Source organism: Natator depressus, chromosome 11 (assembly GCF_965152275.1).
Source record: "Natator depressus isolate rNatDep1 chromosome 11, rNatDep2.hap1, whole genome shotgun sequence".
Lineage (NCBI taxonomy): Eukaryota > Metazoa > Chordata > Testudines > Cheloniidae > Natator > Natator depressus.
This window is the reverse complement of record NC_134244.1, coordinates 40,151,379-40,170,862: the sequence shown is the minus strand read 5'-3', so window position 1 is coordinate 40,170,862 and position 19,484 is coordinate 40,151,379. Positions and strand designations below refer to the sequence as shown.

The 19,484-nt window shown below is 41.9% G+C and overlaps 1 protein-coding gene across 7 annotated transcripts in view; it reads right to left on the bottom strand.

Annotated features, from left to right (window-relative positions):
- LOC141995595 (uncharacterized) overlaps positions 1-19,484 on the bottom strand; it is a 55,071-nt gene that overhangs the window by 1,029 nt on the left and 34,558 nt on the right. For 5 of the 7 annotated variants that reach the window (XM_074966843.1, XM_074966841.1, XM_074966842.1 and 2 more), the window contains 3 exons: positions 4,878-4,933; positions 4,062-4,150; positions 84-642 (listed from right to left, as the gene is read on the bottom strand). In XM_074966843.1, the coding sequence (XP_074822944.1) occupies positions 84-573 (490 nt within the window). In that variant the 5' untranslated portion in view covers positions 574-642; positions 4,062-4,150; positions 4,878-4,933. Of the gene's footprint in view, positions 1-83; positions 643-1,603; positions 1,682-4,061; positions 4,151-4,877; positions 4,934-18,416; positions 18,486-19,484 lie in introns of those variants that run through there. The other 2 variants (XM_074966846.1, XM_074966845.1) reach the window with 2 other exon arrangements.

The window sequence follows — 19,484 nt, the reverse complement described above, 5'->3', positions numbered from 1 at the left end:
TCTAGGCATGCCTGCAGCCCTAATGCTCCTCACCCTGAGAGCCCACACCGAGTAACTTCCTTCCCAAAATAAAAGCCACTTACTGGGAGCCTCCTCTGGTGTTTGTCCTGCCCCACGCACCGGCTGCTGCAACTGGCTACCTTCCTTCTGGCTTTCGAACAGCTCCTGGCTGCATGCATCTAGGGATGCTGGGGTGTCTTCCTCCGCCTCAGCACCCTCGCTCCTGCTTTCCTCCTCCTCCAGCCTTGTTGAACTGGGCTCTGAAGTGTCCATGGTGGTCCTCGGCGTGGAGGTGGGGTCGTCCCCAAGTATCACATCCAGCTCTTTGTAGAAACGGCAGGTCGCAGGGGCACCACCGGAGCAGCGGTTTGCCTCGCTGGCTTTGCAGTAGGCATTCCGCAGCTCCTTCACTTTAACCCTGCACTGCAATGCGTTCCAGTCATGGCCCCTTTCCAGCATGTCTCTTGATATCTGCCCAAAGGTATCGTAATTCCTATGGCTGGAGCGCAGCTGGGACTGGACAGCTTCTTCCCCCAAACACTGATGAGCTCCAGCACCTTGCCATTGCTCCATACTGGCGATCGCCTGGCGCGTGGAGGCATGGTCACCTGGAAAGATGCGCTGAGAGCACTCCACGCCTGGCTGAGCAAACAAGAAGGGGATTTACAAAATTCCCAGAGAATTTAAAGGGTGAGTCTGATGGTTGGTCACCTGAGGGCAGGGCAGTAGAGTTCAAAGTGATGACCAGAGTGGCTAGAACAGGCATTGTGGGACACTTCTGGAGGCCAATCAGAGCACACTAACAGACCAGGGCGTCCACACTGGCGCCGTGGCGCTCCAGCAGGGGCGCAGCAAACGTTATTTCACTCGCTGAGATGCAGTACCAACAGCGCTCTAGCAGCGAAGTCAGAGCGCTCTACGTGCCTTGCCAGTGGGGGGACGCGTCGTGAGTTAGGGCACCCAGGGCTGCTTTAATGCGCTGTAACTCACAAGGGTAGCCAAGGCCCTAATAATTAAAAGGCAGAAGGCCAAGAGAGTGAGCTCACAGGGCCATATTTTCAAAAAGGGCTGCAACACAGCTTGTTTGTGGACGCTCGGCTTTACGTGCACAAATATCTGCACACACTTTCTGAGCACTAACGCTGGGCATACCATTGATGGGTTTTGTGTATGTAAGTTTTGTTACCTGTAGGCATGGATGTTTATTGGAAGTGTGACCCTGAACTTTCAAGGCTAGAGGAAGCCCCAGTTTTGATGGGCCAGTCAAGTTGTGTGTTGTGGAAGGGAGGAGGACGTGGTTAATGGTGATGATTCGGGTGCTAGGGCAGCCAGATTTTAAAATATTCACATAAGTTTCAGAAAAAAAGTCATCATTATGTTTTAATAATCTAGATTAACTCATTCTGAATTTATATTCTATTATTTTTCCAACATCATCTTCAGATTTCATAGCACTCTCATCAATGATGTAACCTCCAAAATACACCTGGGAAGGCTTAGCAACTCTGTTTAATTTTTAAAAAAAACAGATCACATTTTAGTACCAACTGCAGCAAAGGGTTCATTCTCACATTGATTTCTTATGCTAGCTATCAATACCTACCAAGTGAGTGACAAAAGCAATTCAATAACCACTTTAGCAGTAGCAGTAATTGGAGCCAAATTAACTTGATTGCTTGTTCTATAATGAAAAGGAAATGGCAGTGTTTATTTTAAATTTTAACAGTTTTCACATTACAGTAAAATTGCCTTTACAAAACAAATTGAAGCCATTCCTTAATGTTTACAAGTATATGGGAAAACACCAAGAGAAAAGGTAAAAACAATGAAAAACCTTATGTTTCCAACTTCAGAATAATATCCAAGTCAGTTTTGTCAACATTAACTTTAGTTTTACTTAAAATCAGACAAAAGGTTACCTAAACAAGAAAAAAATCCAGACAGTAAGATGCTAAAGTAATATATTTTTGCAAGCACAAACTTTGCTTTATATGAAAAAAATACATCACAAAGAATTCTGAAATGTTAAAAACAGAGATGAGCTCCAAACCCCAAGACATGAACACCCTTTAACTTAGGGAAAGTTCAGCTCAAGGTCCAGAACCTAACTTTTCAGGTTGGGCCTATCTCTAGTTAAAAAAGAAAAAAAAAAACAAGCGCCACTTATGCTGGAATTTCTCTTGAATAGATTTCCAGGCTCACATTCCATGATCCATGAAATTGACAAGCCTGCCCAGCTCTCCACAGTGAGCAGGCAGGCAAGGGGGCCAAAAAGCCGGGGCACTTGGACTCTGTTCCCCAGAGGCAAGAAACCCTGGGCGACTTCACCCGGCGGGAACAAGGAGTAAGGTGGGAGGGTGGCAGCCCGCCGGGAACCTGTGAGGTAGCCAGGCTCCCGCCAGGGAGCTACCAGCACAGCTCAGAGACTGGGCTCTCAGCTCCCCACACTGCCATTCTTAGGTCTGTGAAAGCATTCCAGGTGAGGATGCGAAACGTCAACCAAAGGAGGGTAGTGTGGACATGCACCACCACGGTAATTACTCTGATGGCTGTAAGTCAACCGAATAGAGGTCGATTTACATTTCTAGTGTAGACATACCCTGAGAGAAACTAGCATTTGCTAGAGCAATGCAGGGAGGTGCTCCTCTAAGGGTATGTCTACATCTCGAGCTGGGGTGTAGTTCCCAACTCAAGGAGACACACTCATGCTAACTGTCATCGAGCCAGCATACTAAAAACTGAGTGTAGCTACAGCAGCGCAAGAGGGGGCAAGCTGCCCTGAATACAATCCTGTCTGAAACACTAAGCACATACTTAGGGCAGCTAGCCCCTTGTGGTACCGGCTCCTCCAAGACTATTTTTAGTGTGCTAGCTTGATGAGAGTTAGTGTGCATGTCTTGTCTCCTCAAGCTGGGGATTACATCCCTGGCTCGACATGTAGATATACCCCAAGTTCCAGAAGCAAACCTTCCAGGACACCTTGACCCTGCAAAGATTAATTGCATAGTGCTCATGTGATGTGGGACACGCATTCACAAGGATGAGACAACTCGATTAATTTTCACTTGTGATCAAAGTTAAATTTCAACCTGTCTCCTGGAGTGCAAAGTTAGTTAGTGTGTTAACCAGCTGTCCATTATCCTGGCTTTTATAATATGATTCATATGAATGATCAGAACTGGCATTTTGCTTCTCACTGAATGGTAGATTACAAAGCCAGAAGAAAAAGTGTTTGTCTCTCTTATTCATTGATATTTTTTAAAAAGAGACTTCAAGAAAATTTTTACAAAATTACGTTGTTTTTCCCCTTTAAAAAATGTTTCTTGTATCTTGGCTTTCCTGGAGGATCCTCTATAGAACTAATCGGATTATGATGCTATAAATGGCTGAAACTGAACATCTATGTAAAGTTTCAGATGTCCTGCATTTTTCCAAAGTGCCATGCCTCTGAAGAAGTGCTTCTTTCAGGTGGGACTTTCCCTGCCTTAGGTCTAGCAGATGCAAGGAAAGTCTGAATTTGGCCCTGAAATGTTATAGGCCAGATTGGCACAAAGCATGCACTGCAATATGGCCACTCTGTGGAATGCAAATTAACCCTAAAGCCACTGTAGCCAGCCAGGAAGATTGTACCAGTGTAGTGGGATCATTGGGTAGCTTAGATGTCCATTTTAGGGTTTTATGCTTCCCATCACTGTAATATCTAAGCACCATGATATATCCTCTACCATCACCCCTCCCTGCTGCCAGCATACAGGATATGGCTGGGCTTCCCTGTGCCCTGGTGACTGGTGTGTGCCACAATGGCCTCCTGGGAATCCTCAGGCTCCTTTAACACACAACCACTCCAGGACTGGGGGAAGCATAAAAAGAAGCTAAAAGCCACTTTTGCACAGACACCTTCTTGAGCTTTGCTGTAGCCAAGGATCTGGGCCTGCAGAAGGTGCACAGAGCAATGCCTATTGTGGAGGTTGCCCAGTATAATATATTTTTGTGGAATAAAACTTCTTATGCTTAAAATGCTCTGCAAGGCTGAGCACAGGTGGTAACGGGTGTTTAATTACCTGTGCTGGCTTTGTATTTATTCCATTCTTGGATCCGTGATATATGAACACCTTGCCAAAATCATCCTATGGTGCCCCCACGGCAATATCTGTTGAAAAGAAATTAGGAGATTAAGACAAACGCTATCCTGATGAATGGTTACATTCATGATAAAATAAGATGCTCTGAATCTTGTTTTAGAAAAATGTATGGACATTCATATTTTCTTATCTGGGAATCCATCCTGATTAATATCACCAATATTTTCAACTGCAATACCAAACAGACTCAGTGGCCCACTGAGGTGAATTGGCATTAGTCCTTCCCATTTGCCTTGTTGGTTAACATAGATGTACACAGCACCCCCAATTACTCCATCTCTGTTAAAATATTGTGGACCTCTATAACAATATGTTGCCAACTTAAAATGAGACAAAGTACAGCAATTTTAAAAGAATTGTGAAAAATAAATGAACATACCTGGCAATTTAAAAACAACAGGCTCAAGATAATTTAAGTAAACTAGTCAGACAAAGAGATAGCTGCTGAGCAAAGGTCACTAGGAAGCACTTTAAATTGGTTCAGTTATAAAAGATAGCCTGTTGACTTTTAGTAAAGGAACAAATTGAGTTTGTGGCTCTCCGCCCCACCCCTGCAACCCCCTTCTTTGCGATGTATAAAGAAGGCCAAAGAGGATTTTTGTTTGAGTGTGAAATCTCTTTTTCTTGCCCCCTTTTAAAAAATAAATAAATTACCCTTTCAAGACTTATTCATCGTTTTATCTAACTGGATTCCCCTAACAATGAGTGGAAAAGAAATCTAAAACTATTCAATACCTATGGCTCTTCAAGTGAAAGCACTCCATGTACTTCTCCGAGATCCTCAGCATATCCTACAACAAAACCAAGAAAGCCCAGATTTAATATTCTTAATATTCCTAACGTAAAAACCAAGCAGAAAAAAAAACAAACTTCTTTATATATCATAGACAACTAAAAAAAGACCACAACCCCATTCCTCCAATCCCCACCACCACCACCCCACCCCCAGGTAATGGTCGAAGAAATATAATATTATATGGGTATGTGTTTGTGTGTATTCACACACATACACAAATACAAACACAGATCAGAAAGATGTTTCTTTCTCTTGACACTATTTACTTTTTCCAAAGATTCCATTCAGCCTCTTCTTGTTCACCAATTTATCTTTCTGATTTGCCAACAGCACCTATCATTTGGCTGAGCAACGTTTTTTCCTTCTTTATTCTTTGCATTAAGTGGGACCATTTTCTTTTGCTCTTCTTCATGAACACCACACACATTGTTATCAGTGTCAGTCCATGCTAATGATTAAAGCTTTTAAAAGCGTATCTGTAATTACCATGCTGCACTTGAATTATTAAGGACAGCCATTAGGTGTGTAAAGAAGCCTTAGGAGTTAAAGAACTGGTAGTTGGATGCAATTTTTATGCTCTCAGGACACACACAATGAAGACTTAACAGTCATTCCCAGAAACTCAAGTTTTACCAGAGCTCCCAATGTTACATGCTGGTGGCCATGTGACCCAGGACTATGGATCCACAGATAGTACTTACTGTTAGAGAGTGATTATAATCACTCCATGAGATTTTGCAGGTCCTTGTCACAGGACTTAAACATCTCTTTAGTTTAGTGTTTGCAGTATTGCTGTAACCGGGCTGGTCCCAGGATATTAGAGAGACAAAGAGGGTGAGGTAATACCTTTTAGTGGACCAACTTCTGTTGATGAAAGACACAAGCTTCGGAGCTCTTTTTCAGCTTTTCTGTGTAGCTTGAAAGCTTGTCTCTTTCACCAGCAGAAGTTGATCCAATAAAAGATATTACCTCAGCCACTTGTCTCATTACATTAGTAGCTCTTGTAGGGAGGTTTCAGAGTAGCAGCCGTGTTAGTCTGTGTTCGCAAAAAGAAAAGGAGTACTTGTGGCACCTTAGAGACTAAATTGGTTAGTCTCTAAGGTGCCACAAGTACTCCTTTTCTTCTTGTAGGGAGGTACATCAACAGATCTTAAATTTCAAACTGGCCTGTAAAGGTAGAGGAGGATGTGAATGACTAAATATGGGTTGCATTTTATAGGGTCCATAAATGAATTACTTTCTGTTTGTATTTTATGTTATTGCAACAGATTTGGATAGCAAGTGCTCCAAAAGTCTGAAGAGGTTTACCACATGTGCTTAATCCTACCTAAATAACAGCTAGAATAGGAGCTGGACTTTCATCACCAACTTCATAAGGCTCATCAAAGATACCCATGTCAAAAAATGTATGACTTTTTTACTCTGCATGAACCACCTCCGAAGGAATTAAAGGGTAAAATACAAGTGGATGATTGACAAAAGAGGAAAATAATAGATGAATGGTTCCTGACTGACATTAGCAATATTTTATTGTCATTGTATGAGTTGGGAGGAAGAATAATAGCACATGGTATGAAGTTAATTTTTAAGAACCAATGAATTTGTAAATTTCAAGTTGTGACATCTTCAAAAGCAAACTAGGGAAATGTGGTCTACATGAAATTACTACAAGGTGTGTGCATAACTGGTTAAAACACCAAGCTAAAAAAAGAGTAGTTATCAATGGCTCACAGTCAAACTGGAAGATGCATCTAGTGGGGTCTCACATGTGTCAATCCTGGGTCCAGTACTAGTCAATATTTTCAATAATGACTTGGATAATTGAGTGGAGAGTATGCTTATAAAATTTGTGGACAACACCGAGCTAGGAGGGTTTGCAAATTTGAGCCAACAGCGTGATGCAGTTGCAAAAACAAAAACCCCAAATACAACTCTCAGATGTATTAACAATAATGTTGTATGTAAGACACAAGAGGAAACTGAACTGCTTTTATTTGACACTGGTAAGGCCTCAGCTGGAATACTGTGTCCAATTCTGGGCACCACACTTTAGGAAAGATGAACAAATTGGAGAGAGTCCAGAGGAGAGCAACAAAAATGTTAAAAAGGTTTAGAAAACCTGACATATGAGGAAAGTTTAGAAAAAGCTGGGCATGTTTACTCTTGAGAAAAGAAAACTGAGGAGAGACCTGATAACAGTCTTCAAATATGTTATGGGCTGTTTAAAGAGAACAGCGTTCAATTGTTCTCCATGTCCCTCGAAGATGGGACACGAAGTAATGGGCTTAATCTGCAGCAAGGGAGATTTAGGTTAGATATTAGGAAAAACTTTCTATCTAGAAGGGTAGTTAAGTTCTGGAATAGGTTACTAAGGGAGGTTGTCGAATTCTCATCATTGGAAGTTCATACGAAGAAGTTGGACAAAGGTTTGTCAGGCCTGGTCTAGGTTTACTAGGTTCTGCCTCAGGGCAGGGGGCTGGACTTGAGGACTTCTCAAGGTCCCTTCCAATCCTATATTTTTATGATGCTATGAAAAATCTCATGCATCTGGGAATCCTGATGTAGCAACTGTATGCTGTTATAAAAGTGATCTGGAAAATATGGTCTGAATTAATAAAATTGCCAACAAAACATTGAACAAACTGGTTGTGAACGCTCTTCATTCGGCATATCAATTTGCTATTTTAATGAAAGCCTTACAAGACTAGATCCATAAGATTTCAAAAATACTGATGGTAAAATCAATATCCAATTACCACTAAATGCAACCAATAATATAATCCAGTAATTTTTTTTTAAAAAAGGGAAAAAGTTAGATCACAAACCCCTACTCAATAAAAATGGGTGCTTCCCTTTTGACAGGCATATTTAACAATATACCAAGTACAAATATGTTTTTCCATGATATGAAAGAATACTCATAAAACTCATGTACTCCCATAGACACTCTCGGCAATTAAAGTAAAGCAATCTCTGAACTCAATATGCTCTTTCAGCTTGGTCAAATTTTCTTGACAGAAGCAGATATTTGGAAGATTAAGTTTTCACAAAAGTATACCTTGTGCCAGAGCTTAACTCAAAGATTTTTCATGGTTCATGTGCCAGACACAGGTGTATGAAGGAACAATTTATAACAGTGGTCAAAGATCATACATTCTAAAGGAGGGGGAGGGAAGTATTTTGCAGCTGTTGGTGTAATGAAGTGCAAAGAGGAAAATCACTTTTTAAAAAAAGAGAGACAGGCCTGGCATTTGAAAATTTCACAGCATAAACCAATATAAATCTATCCACTTGTTTTTCTAAGTTTTGCAATACTTGGTAGGTGATCTGTGCTGGTTGCTATGGTCCTTAGTTTTACTAAGGCAGAACACACACCAAAGCCAATGGCGTTTTACTGGAGTAAAGACTTAAGGATTTGGCCTTAAATATTTAAATTTTTGCTCTGTCTAATCATCGTCCCATGATCCTGCCATACTGAATTTGTGATATTGGTTTCCACAGCATAGGACTGATGTCACAAACACACAACAATGAGCACATTGCAGGCTCAACTAGGACAAAGAGCTTAGTGCAGACATTCACGTTGGAATAATTGCTCAAATACAGAACAACAAAATATTGGACAAATAACTCTAAAAAAAATATGTATACACTATTTAAAATTTGCTCAGCATGGAAGTTCACCCCTTGAGAAGCACACTGAAACCTGCAGTAAAATTAAAACCAGTGAGATAGGAATTTCTTACATGACTGTGCGTTAACTTGTTTAATCCATCCATGAGCTATTTCAGGTTTTTTAAAGCCTTCAGTTTTTTAATTTGACTCTTTTAAGAGAAACTTTAGCATGGTTATGGACCTAAAAATTTAGCATTTATGATAAACAGGGTAAAAACTTCTTGAATTGATGCTGGTCAGGTTTTTTCTGAAAAACTGAACCTTTTTTCATACAGAAGAAAGTAACACTGGTGAAAAACCTATTTGCTGTGCAGGAGAAAGGGCCAGACCTCTCCAATAATAAGTGCCTGGTGTACCACATACATCATTAGCCTTTGGTAAAATTAATAGCTTCATGTTGCTGATATGAACTAAATTTCTCACTGCCTCTGCCTACCATCACAAAAACTCCATTCACCATCCATATCAACCATACTAATGAGATCCTGACTCAGCACATAGCACCTCCCGATGATGTCACAAGTTTCCTGAATTGTTTTTACATATTGCCTTTTCTCATAGCAATGTGCACATCTGCAAGAAAAACCAAGATACAGTAGATTAGCAAAATATTTTGCTTCTGTATGTGTATTTGTTCCTGCAAATTATAATTAAAGTCAAATAATGAGAAGGTCATTGCAATGACTGGGGCATAAGCAGTCAGGCCGAGTGATTAGAGTAGAAGTCAGGTCTAATGGTCAGACCCTAAGGTCAGAGCCAAAGACAGCATCAGGTGCCAAGCTGAAGACCAGAGACAAAGGCAAGGGTATGGCAAAGGAGCAGGGACCTGGAGTAGGGCAGGAAAGCAGGAACTGGGACTAAACAGGGTCTGGGATAAGGAGGTCAGGAACCAGGAGTCATAAGCAGGAGAGGTACAGAGTAGTAGCCAGCTAGAGAGTTGTCTAGTTGCTCAGACAACTTCTTGTACTACTTCCCGGTTTATATAGAACTCCTCAGCCAATCAGTTGGGGGTACTGGATGTTTCCTCCAATTAGGAGCGTCTCTGGTTGCTCGGGTGAGTTGCTGGGTGGCAACTATGGGCTGCCTGGGGACCCCTAGGCCCAGGCTCAAAGCCTATGATCCCTCACAGCCATTCTCTATAAGCCATATGCTCCTCTAGCAGCAATAAGCATACAAACTAGATACTTGTGTCTGGAAGAACTCTGACAACAGAGGCTCAGAAGTTGAGTCACATCCTCTTGTAATGTCTGCATAATGGACGGGATGAAAAATCACCACCACCACATAGACTGCACTAATCCATGTAAAGTTATTGGAAACCCTGCAGATCACCACTCTAATATTCACAAATGTTGGGGAAGGTGGTGTGTGTTTGCTCCTCCTGCCACTAGATTACAGCATGGCGTGTGCAGAAGCCAGGTTGTCACTGGTTTCCTGCTGATGAAAAGGTGAACTTGCCCCTGCACACCATGCTGCCTCCAGCAGCATTAACTAACGAACAGTTTTGGAGGTACTGAGGTTGGAAGGAGTAATTTTGCAAAAACACAGTGACATGGGGGAAGATTTCTCACCATGCCCCCATTTCTGACATATGGCTGATGAACTGTACTACCGTAAGTAGCATATTTAGTAATGAGAGCATTATTAAGCTACAAAGATTCATGGCACCATTCTGTGCTAACTTACAAAATTTTCTTGCCTCAGTACTATGTAAAATAAAGATACGGCCTCATATCATTAGCATTTTAACAGAGTTGAATTACAAAGTGATTTCACTCCACAATCCTGGAGTGAAAACAGACTTCAACTGTTAGTGGCCATTGGGAGAGACTGCACCTTTATGTACACCACTTTTACAAGACCATGCTGCATCATGGAAAATGTAATCCAGCCAGGGAGCCCAGCCTATAGAAGAGAGTATAGGCATGTGGCACCAAGCAGATCACATAGACACATTTTAATGCCAGATTGACCCATAACAGAATGTATCAATTTGTTCAGGCTAAAGTGTATCTATTTGGTTCAATCTGAAAAAAACCTTCATTTAGATTTTCCCAATCACAAAATTTCAATTTTTCTGAAACCGTATTGTCCGCTGAAAAAAAAACATTAAAAAAAAATCTCCCCACCAGCTCTATTAAAAACCCTCAGGCCTTCTTTACGTATCATAAAGGAGCGAAAAAGGGAGTACACCTTGATTTTCTTTCCCAGGTCTCCTTTTTAAAAATCCAGTATCTAACTACTAAAAAGGATCAGTGTGTAGTTGCAATAAGATCGTATCCAAAAGACTAAACAGTCTTCAGATTGTTTTTGCCCAGTCAGCTACTATTCATCCTTCAAAACTATTACTGCACCAGGCGCACAAACCAAGAAAACTCATAAATCATCTTACATAAATGATTGCTGAATGGTGCTGTCATTCTTATCAGATGCCTAAGATAATTAAACAATTGTGCACATTATGAACCAACTCTAGTAAAAGAGGTGTACATTAGATCGATACAATGGTGCATTCAAGAATGCATTTTCAAGTAGTGGCAAAGAGGTATTAAACAGCTAATCTATGCTGAAGCACTACAGGTCTGCCCTTTAGAGCACAGTGGAGTAGTCAAAAACAGCGGTTCTCAAAATTCATTGCACCACAACCCCCTTCTGAAAACAAAATTACTACATGGCTCTGGGGGAGGGGGCGGAGCCCGAGCCCCGCTGCCCTGGGTGAAGGTGGAGCTCGGGCTTCAGCTTCAACCCTGGGTCCCAGCAAGTCTAATGCTGGCCATGGTGACCCGAAACCCCTTTTGGGGCCTGACCCACAGTTTGAGAAACCCTGGGTTAAAAGATACAGTTTCACTGCAGCACAAGTCATTGTAAAGAGGCTGCAAACTATTAACTTTACTTTCTTTCATTCCTAATAATGTTTGATTAATCTTTGAATCAATAAATCAAGCAAAACATGTTGTAAAAAATTCAAGTCAAATGCATGAATTGTGCAATCTACTTACCCTGCATACTGCTCTTAAAGGTTCATTTTAAATAGCAGGATTCTATAATAGAAACTACTGTACTACCTTCATAAAATAAAGCTCAATCTCTGGTTAATGATAAGATATGCACAAAGCTAGTGAAGCACGGGTCTTATGCACCACGGTGAATTTCATCCTGACTGAATGAATCAGATTGTATGTTGCCTGGACAAGTTCTGATGGATGCACAAGAGCATCATTACAGACTGATCGTCTCTTTTTACATGTGAGTAGTCACTGGACTGTTACTTATTCTATTTTTTTTTAATAAAAGGAACTTTAACCAAAAAATGTGAGCTTATGTTGAGAAATATAATGGTTTCTGCAGCTACATGCTTTCTTGAGTCTATTTTAGCTTTTTCAGTGGTGATAAAAACAAATTCCTCCCAGGAAACCAGAATAAAAGTTTTGTTTTGTTTTTTTAATTGTTTATTTTGACAGGGAAAAGATTGTTCTCAAAAAGTGTTTATTATGAAAATGCAGATTGATGGAATGAGCTCTTGATTTCCTAAGAGCATAAGAAAGGCCATACTGGGTCAGACCAAAGGTCCATCCAGCCCAGTATCCTGTCTACCGATAGAGGCCAATGCCAGGTGCCCCTGAGGGAGTGAATCTAACAGGCAATGATCTAGTGATCTCTCTCCTGCCATCCATCTCCACCCTCTGACAAACAGAGGCTAGGGACACCATTTCTTACCCATCCTGGCTAATAGCCATTAATGGACTTAACTGGATAAATTCATGGAGGTTCTCTTTTAAACCCTGTTATAGTCCTAGCCTTCACAACCTCCTCAGGCAAGGAGTTCCACAGGTTGACTGTGCACTGAGTGAAGAAGAACTTCCTTTTATTTGTTTTAAACCTGCTACCCAATAATTTCATTTGGTGGCCCCTACTTCTTATATTATGGGAACAAGTAAATATCTTTTCCTTATTCACTTTCTCCACACCACTCATGATTTTATAAACCTCTATCATATCCCCCCTTAGTCTCCATTTTTCCAAGCTGAAAAGTCCTAGCCTCTTTAATCTCTCCTCACATGGGACCCGTTCCAAACCCTTAATCATTTTAGTTGCCCTTTTCTGAACCTTTTTTAACGCCAGGATATCTTTTTTGAGATGAGGGGACCACATCTGTACGCAGTATTCAAGATGTGGGCGTACCATGGATTTCTATAAGGGCAATAAGATATTCTCCGTCTTATTCTCTATCCCTTTTTTAATGATTCCGAACATCCCCTTTGCTTTTTTGACTGTGCTGCTGCACACTGCGTGGGCGTCTTCAGAGCGCTATCCACGATGACGCCAAGGTCTTCCTCCTGATTAGTTGTAGCTAACTTAGCCCCCATCATATTGTATAGGTTGGGGTTATTTTTTCCAGTGTGCATTACTTTACATTTATCCACATTAAATTTCATTGAAATTTCCTCTGTTGGTGGAGCTGCTTTGCCCATTTTTTGCAAGCTCTCCTTAATGCATAATGGCTATGGCCAAAACTTTTCAACCAGGAGTGCCTCAAGTTAGGCTCCTAGATCCATTTTTAGACACCTGAACAACTGTGGCTTGATTTTCAGGGTTGTTCAGTCAATGGGAGCTGCTGGCGGGCGCTCACCTCAGAGTCTCAAAGGTTCAGCTTCTATAACTGATTTTTCTACTTTATGTGCAGCTTAATATAGTACTGTTTATGGGATAAAATATAAACCATAACATGTAAAAGAGGCACAATGTGACCATATTAGCATTTTTTTATGATTTCAGATGTGCAGACTAAGGGCTGTTTTCTGGCAAGTAACCTCAAAGGGACCATGCATGCAAATAAGCTCACTACTTCTCATGAATAGGGGATTACAGAATCAGACCCTTAGTGTTGTATTTGGATCATCATACTCATTTGGTTTAAATGCATATTATACTACTGGTAGCACTGTCTCTTAGAAAATCAAATTGCAAAGTAATTAAATGCACTTCCAGTGTCACCCTTGGCAAAAATTCAGTTTTAAGGATCCTTCTGCCACTAGACATGATTTGCTTTAAGGAGGGGAAAAAAAAAAAACCAACCTGATTTACCACCTCATATCTGAGCAAAAGGCTACTATTCTCCCTTAGGTCTAATCATAGCACAATAAATTAAGAGCTTGGGCTTTCCAAATTAAAACTAGTAGAGAGCATGAGGGGGTTGCCAGCCTCCACAGTGGTCCCCTCACATGTACTGGGGTAGCTCTTCAACAGTTTCCCCTCTCCTCAGGGCACAACCACTCCACACCACAGAAGATACTCAAATCAAAGCTGCCCTTTCAAGGTCCAACTTATTAAGTCCTGCCAACAAGGTTAAAACAGATGGAACTCCAACCAAAAGTAGTCTCCACCCCAGCAGCAGGCTGGGCCCAGCCCCTCTTCCTTGAGGGTCTGTTTTCCTTTCACATTTCACGCACTCTTCCGCACCAGCCCAAGCTGGGCTCAGCCTCTCCTCCCTGCGGGTCTGTCTTCCTGCTCTTCCAGCCATAATTCCCTGAACTTCTTGCCTGGAGTTTGGCCTTCTCACCTTAAAAAAGATCCAAGGCCTTCTCAGCTGTATCCACAGGCCACCAATTTACCTTCCTCAGGCCTGACTGAACCACATGACTCACTCACTCCCCAACGCCATTCACCACACCTCACCTGGAGAGGAGAGTTGGCTGTGTCTCAGGCGGAGCTGAGCCCCACCTCTCTTTAAAAGGCCAGCCACCCTGGAACAGTGCTAGTAGTAGAAGCAATAATTCAACTATTTTTCTGAGCTGGGTGTCTTCAGTCATGCCTGAGGTAAGTCACACCTCCAATCCCAATCACTGATCATCAGCTGGCTTCCTATACACGGATTTGCTCTGTGACAAGCCTGACCTAGTGTCCAAACCTGAAAAAAACATACATGTTTTAAGGCTATGGCACTGAAGGACCAAAGTTTTGATTCCAGGCCCACATGAAAAAAAACACCACCACCAATTTAATTAAGCACCAAGGTGCAGTTTTAACTCAAGTGAAAGAAATGTATTTTTGATGCTAAGGTCCCAAATTCAATCCCTGTCAACTACTGTAGTATGTGCTTGTGGCCATGGTTCATTATCATAAAGAGAGACTTATAGAATAGAACAATACTAATAACCCTTCTATACAGACAGAATTATGGAGACAAATGTTATGTTGTTTTTCATAAAGTATATGGGTCACTATACTACCCCCTGAAGGTAGTAACAAAACTCCTCTTGATCTCAGCTAGAAAAGGATCCAAGCCATGGAATAAAAGTGTCTTATGTTCACCTTTCAAATAAGAGGAGGGGGAAATTGGCCATCCAGACATTGTGAGATGGCTCTGATATGTCTACATTTGCCAGTTGTTGGGGAACAATGTTAATTGAAAAGAGTCCGATGAAATTTGTAATTTAACCAGCTATAGGGCCTTAGCCAGCTTCTCTGACAGCTGGGCCCTTTCACCGCCAGTTAGCCCTCTGATTCAGCAGGCCAGCTTTCTCCAGCTGGTGTCTGCTCTGCTATGAGGGTGAAGGGAGCCTTTATGCTGGTCACCTTCTCCCAGCTCATCCCCATTTGATTCGGTGATAGGGAAGTCCTGGAGGGACAGCAGAACCAAGGGGAGGGGAGCAGTAGAATCATTGGGGTACTGATGTATGTTTCCAGCCTCCACCAATGTTTTCCACCCCCACATTTCTCTCAGAGGTGAGAGCAAGACCTAGCTATATTTCTGCCCCGTGCACACATGCAGGGGGATAGAGCCAGAGAGGGACCCAGAAAAGGGGCTGGAGCAGCCGCCATGGTACATCAGATCAGGCCAGCTGCCAGGGAGGTAAGGCTAGAATAGCTCTCCTCTCCCTGCCTCTCAGCCACTGCGGGTCTCAACAGAGACACCCAGACATGGGGAGGGACATGAGCATGAGCACCAGCCACCAGGGTGAGATAGGAGATATGGCACTGGTTTCAGAGATATTTATAATATAATAAGAGGCCTCACTACATTCCCCCAGCCTTAGACAGCATGAAAAGACTAGGTGGAAAACTTAAAGTAGAGGAACGAAGATTCAAAAGTAGCTTTGAACGTACGAGACTCCCACCTTACAAGACAGTTCATTGGTGACGTTCGATAGCTGTACACCATTTTTGCCACGGAGTGGGTGAAATCTTGGCTCCACTGAAGTTAATGGAAAAACTCCCATTGGTTTTAGTGGAGCCAAGATTACACAGTGTTTGTTTATGCCTCTGAATGCACAATCCAATCATCCAAGGGCAGCATCTTCTGGTTCTTCAGGTATTGTTTAATAGTAACAGATATTTAGGTCACTCTGAAGAGACCATTAATTGAGTTAATCTTATGGAGAGCGATAAAATGGCTTGAGGTGTTCATCATGACTAAAATTAGTGGCCGTTGTAGTCAGAGTACATACTTCAGGGCAGATTCTGACAGGTGCTGTGCATTGGACTCTTCAGAAACACATAGCCAGCAGCAAAAGCTCAGTGCTAGAGCTGTCCAGGTGCTAGCGTTGGTTGTTCAGAGGCAGAGCTTAGGGATCATCAAAACATAGTGAACTTGTTTATAAAAAGAAGCAGAAAAAAATATTTTAAAACACCTTTACACCTTCTTCACATACAAAAAAGAAGCAATAAAGAGCACAACCATATTTTTCCCATTTCCTCATACAGGATTGATGTAAAATGCAAAGGCTTACTGATGATTTCATCTGATGACTTTTGAAAAAAGACAGAATTGGGAATATTTCAGTAGTTAAGTTGAAATACTCTGTAAAATGTATGCTATTCTTGTTCTCTTTCTTCACGTTGAAGGATGGGAGGTGCAAAAACACTGACTAATGGGATGTAGCTCCTCTGCGGGGGAACAGGTAGGGGAATGAATCAGATCATGCTGGTAAATGGAGCCTCAAGCTTTTTGTTCCAAAGTTTACTTTCTCTGTGAAAGCTAAACACCTCCCTGCTTGCTGTTGGTTACAGGAGTGCTAAGTGCTCTGTCATATGACACAACGGTGTTACAATAGAGGAGACTTTGGAAGACCTCATCTTTCTGAGTTAGTAACTATAGCCTAATGGCTAAATACTGCTCTTCTGTAAACTAGTGCAACTCTACTGACTTCAGTAAAGTTACAGCTAATTATACTAGGGCTGTATCTGGACTTAGATGTTCAAGTTCTTTCAGACTGGGAACACGTTGAGCTTCAAGATGTTGATAAATATCTAGGTTGCTTTTTTAAAATACAGTTTATTAACCACTCTTTACTGTGTTTTTAGTTGGGCAGCTATGAGCTATGTAGTTATAGATGAAGCAGTGAAGTAGCTGAAAAGGAAATGGGTCTAGAAAGAGGGGGAACCGGGGAAGTCAGTCATTTCCAAAGAGCTTAAAAAAAAAAATCTCAAGAAAATTTTGATGAAAACTTTTCAACTTTGAAGTCCCAAAATAGCAAATTTAAACATCTAACAAGTTCATATTTATCCACAGGATGTAAGCTGGCTCAGATTCTGTTTCTCAAAAGACTCTCGTGATACAACAGTATCTTTTTTAAGTCTGTTTCTGTTAAGAGAAACATACACTTATCTTCCTGGAGCATGGTGTGCAGTTCCTCATGCATGCTATATCACACTAATTGAGGACCAGATTCTGCCACTCTCCGTCATACTTTAACTGTCACAATCCATTTAGATGTTGGTGAAGGAGAGAGAATTCAGGACCTTAGTACTTGCTGTGCTCATAGCTTGAATGGGGTGGAGTTTTAGCTCTCTATGCTGCCATCTGTTGAATGCCTGTTTCTGCTCCACTTGATTCATTACTCACTCATTGATTATTATAAAAGCAGCTGTGATGCCTGTGCAGCTACCGAATCCCCCACCAAAAAGGGAGCTATTATTGCATTAAGCCACTAGAATGACTATTCTATCAATTTTAAAGGGATGCATTGTCTGGTCCATAGAACATTGCAATCTGACTATTAGAAACATATCAGCTGTTAGGCTTGGAGTCCTGCAAGTTGCAGTGTCTGTTATACAGCTGACATACTTTAAACATGAAAAGGATATTTCATACTGAAATGCATTACAATCGGTTTTTGGGGTGCATTTTTGGTGGTGTGGTGGGAGAGGGAAAAAGAGAGTGAATTACTGCTGTAGCTATGTATCTTGTAATAGTACTTTCAGTTGACAAACTATGATAATATTTAGAGAGACAAGGTGAGAAAAGTAATATATTTTATTAGACCAACTTCTGTTGGTGAAAGAGAGAAACTTTTGAACTACACAGAACTCTTCTTTAGGTCCCATAGCTCAAAAGCTTGTCTCTTTCATCAACAGAAATTGGTCCAATAAACATAGGCGCCGATTCCGTGGGTGTTCCCACTAGCAGCCAGCTCCCTCTCGCACCCCAGCACCTCCTGCCCTCCAGCAGCCCCTCTGATCAACTCCTCCCGCTCCCTCCTAGTGCCTCCCACCCGCCGTGATCAGCTGAAGGAGAGGGAGGAGTGGGGATGGAGCATGCTGGGGGGAGGGGGCGGAACTGGGCCAGAAGAGGCAGGGTGGGTTGTGCAGGGGCAGGAAGAGGCGAGGCAGGGGTGGGGGAAGGGATGGGGTGGGGGTGGGGCCTGGGGAAGAGGGGGCAGGAAGAGGTGGGATGGGGGTGGGGGCTTTGAGGAAGGGTCGGGTGGGGGCAGGGCCTGGGACGGAGCGGCGGGGGCTGAGCACCCCCCGGACCCAGAGGAAGCCAGCATCTATGCCAATAAAAAAGTTATTATCTCACTCACCTTGTCTCTCTAATATCCTGGGATCATGGCTACAACACTAAAAACAACTTCTGACAATCTTTAGTAGACAACACCTTTGCTTTGTAATCAGAAACCATCTATGACCACTGCCTCCTTTACATACAGGAGGTTCTTTGCATCTCATCAAGTCCAATAAGGTTATTTATTAGTGGGAAAACAATTCATTTAGTATGTTTGAATGGCTGATTTCAGTATCACCACAGTATCTGGAATGCAAGAGATGAGCTAATGATTCTCACTGGCACTCATAATGATCTATACTGATTACTTAAGAATCCCCAGTTATCACTGTGAAGGTTGACAGGTTCTTGTTCCAAGATCAGGCCCAGTATTATTCAAATCATTATAGAGTTGGGAACACCACTGTGCACAGTTGAAACACTCACACTATAGGAACTCTTCTATTGTTACAAATTTATTAATACATTTAGCACAGTCACAAACACCCCAACTCAGTAAGGTAGATAGACATACTACAGAATGTACATCTGCACATCCATATATTCACATCATCCCTTGTAGAACCTGAAATGTTAGCCATCATCTTCCTCAACACCATCACCTTCCCCATCACCACAGGTGGCCATCATTCTGGCATCTCCCAAGGACTACATCTCTTTTTCCTACTGCTCCTAGGTTGGGATGTAACCCTTATAATATGATATAGTGACACCACTATGTTTGATGCATATTCAGTAGGGGATTTTTCCACTTTTCCTTATTTGTATTTCCTCCTTACTAATGTTGGAGTGTCCTTTGATAGGTTAGTATATCAAATGATCTCATCTTATACATCAGTTTGTTACCAGGGCCTTCTTGTGATTAGGTATCTGCAGATGTAGTTCATGCACTTGTTATGTACGTCAATTCATTGCCATGACACTTTTATGGCTGGACTCTTGGATACTTTTGTGGCTGGCTGTTCCTATAGTCAGAAATTCCCCTTAAATGCTATTTTCAGCTCTCCAATACTTGGAGTTTTCCTTTAGGCTGTAGATCTGTTCAAAGTTCATAGGTCTCAAGCCCTGTGCTAACTTGTTGAAGCTA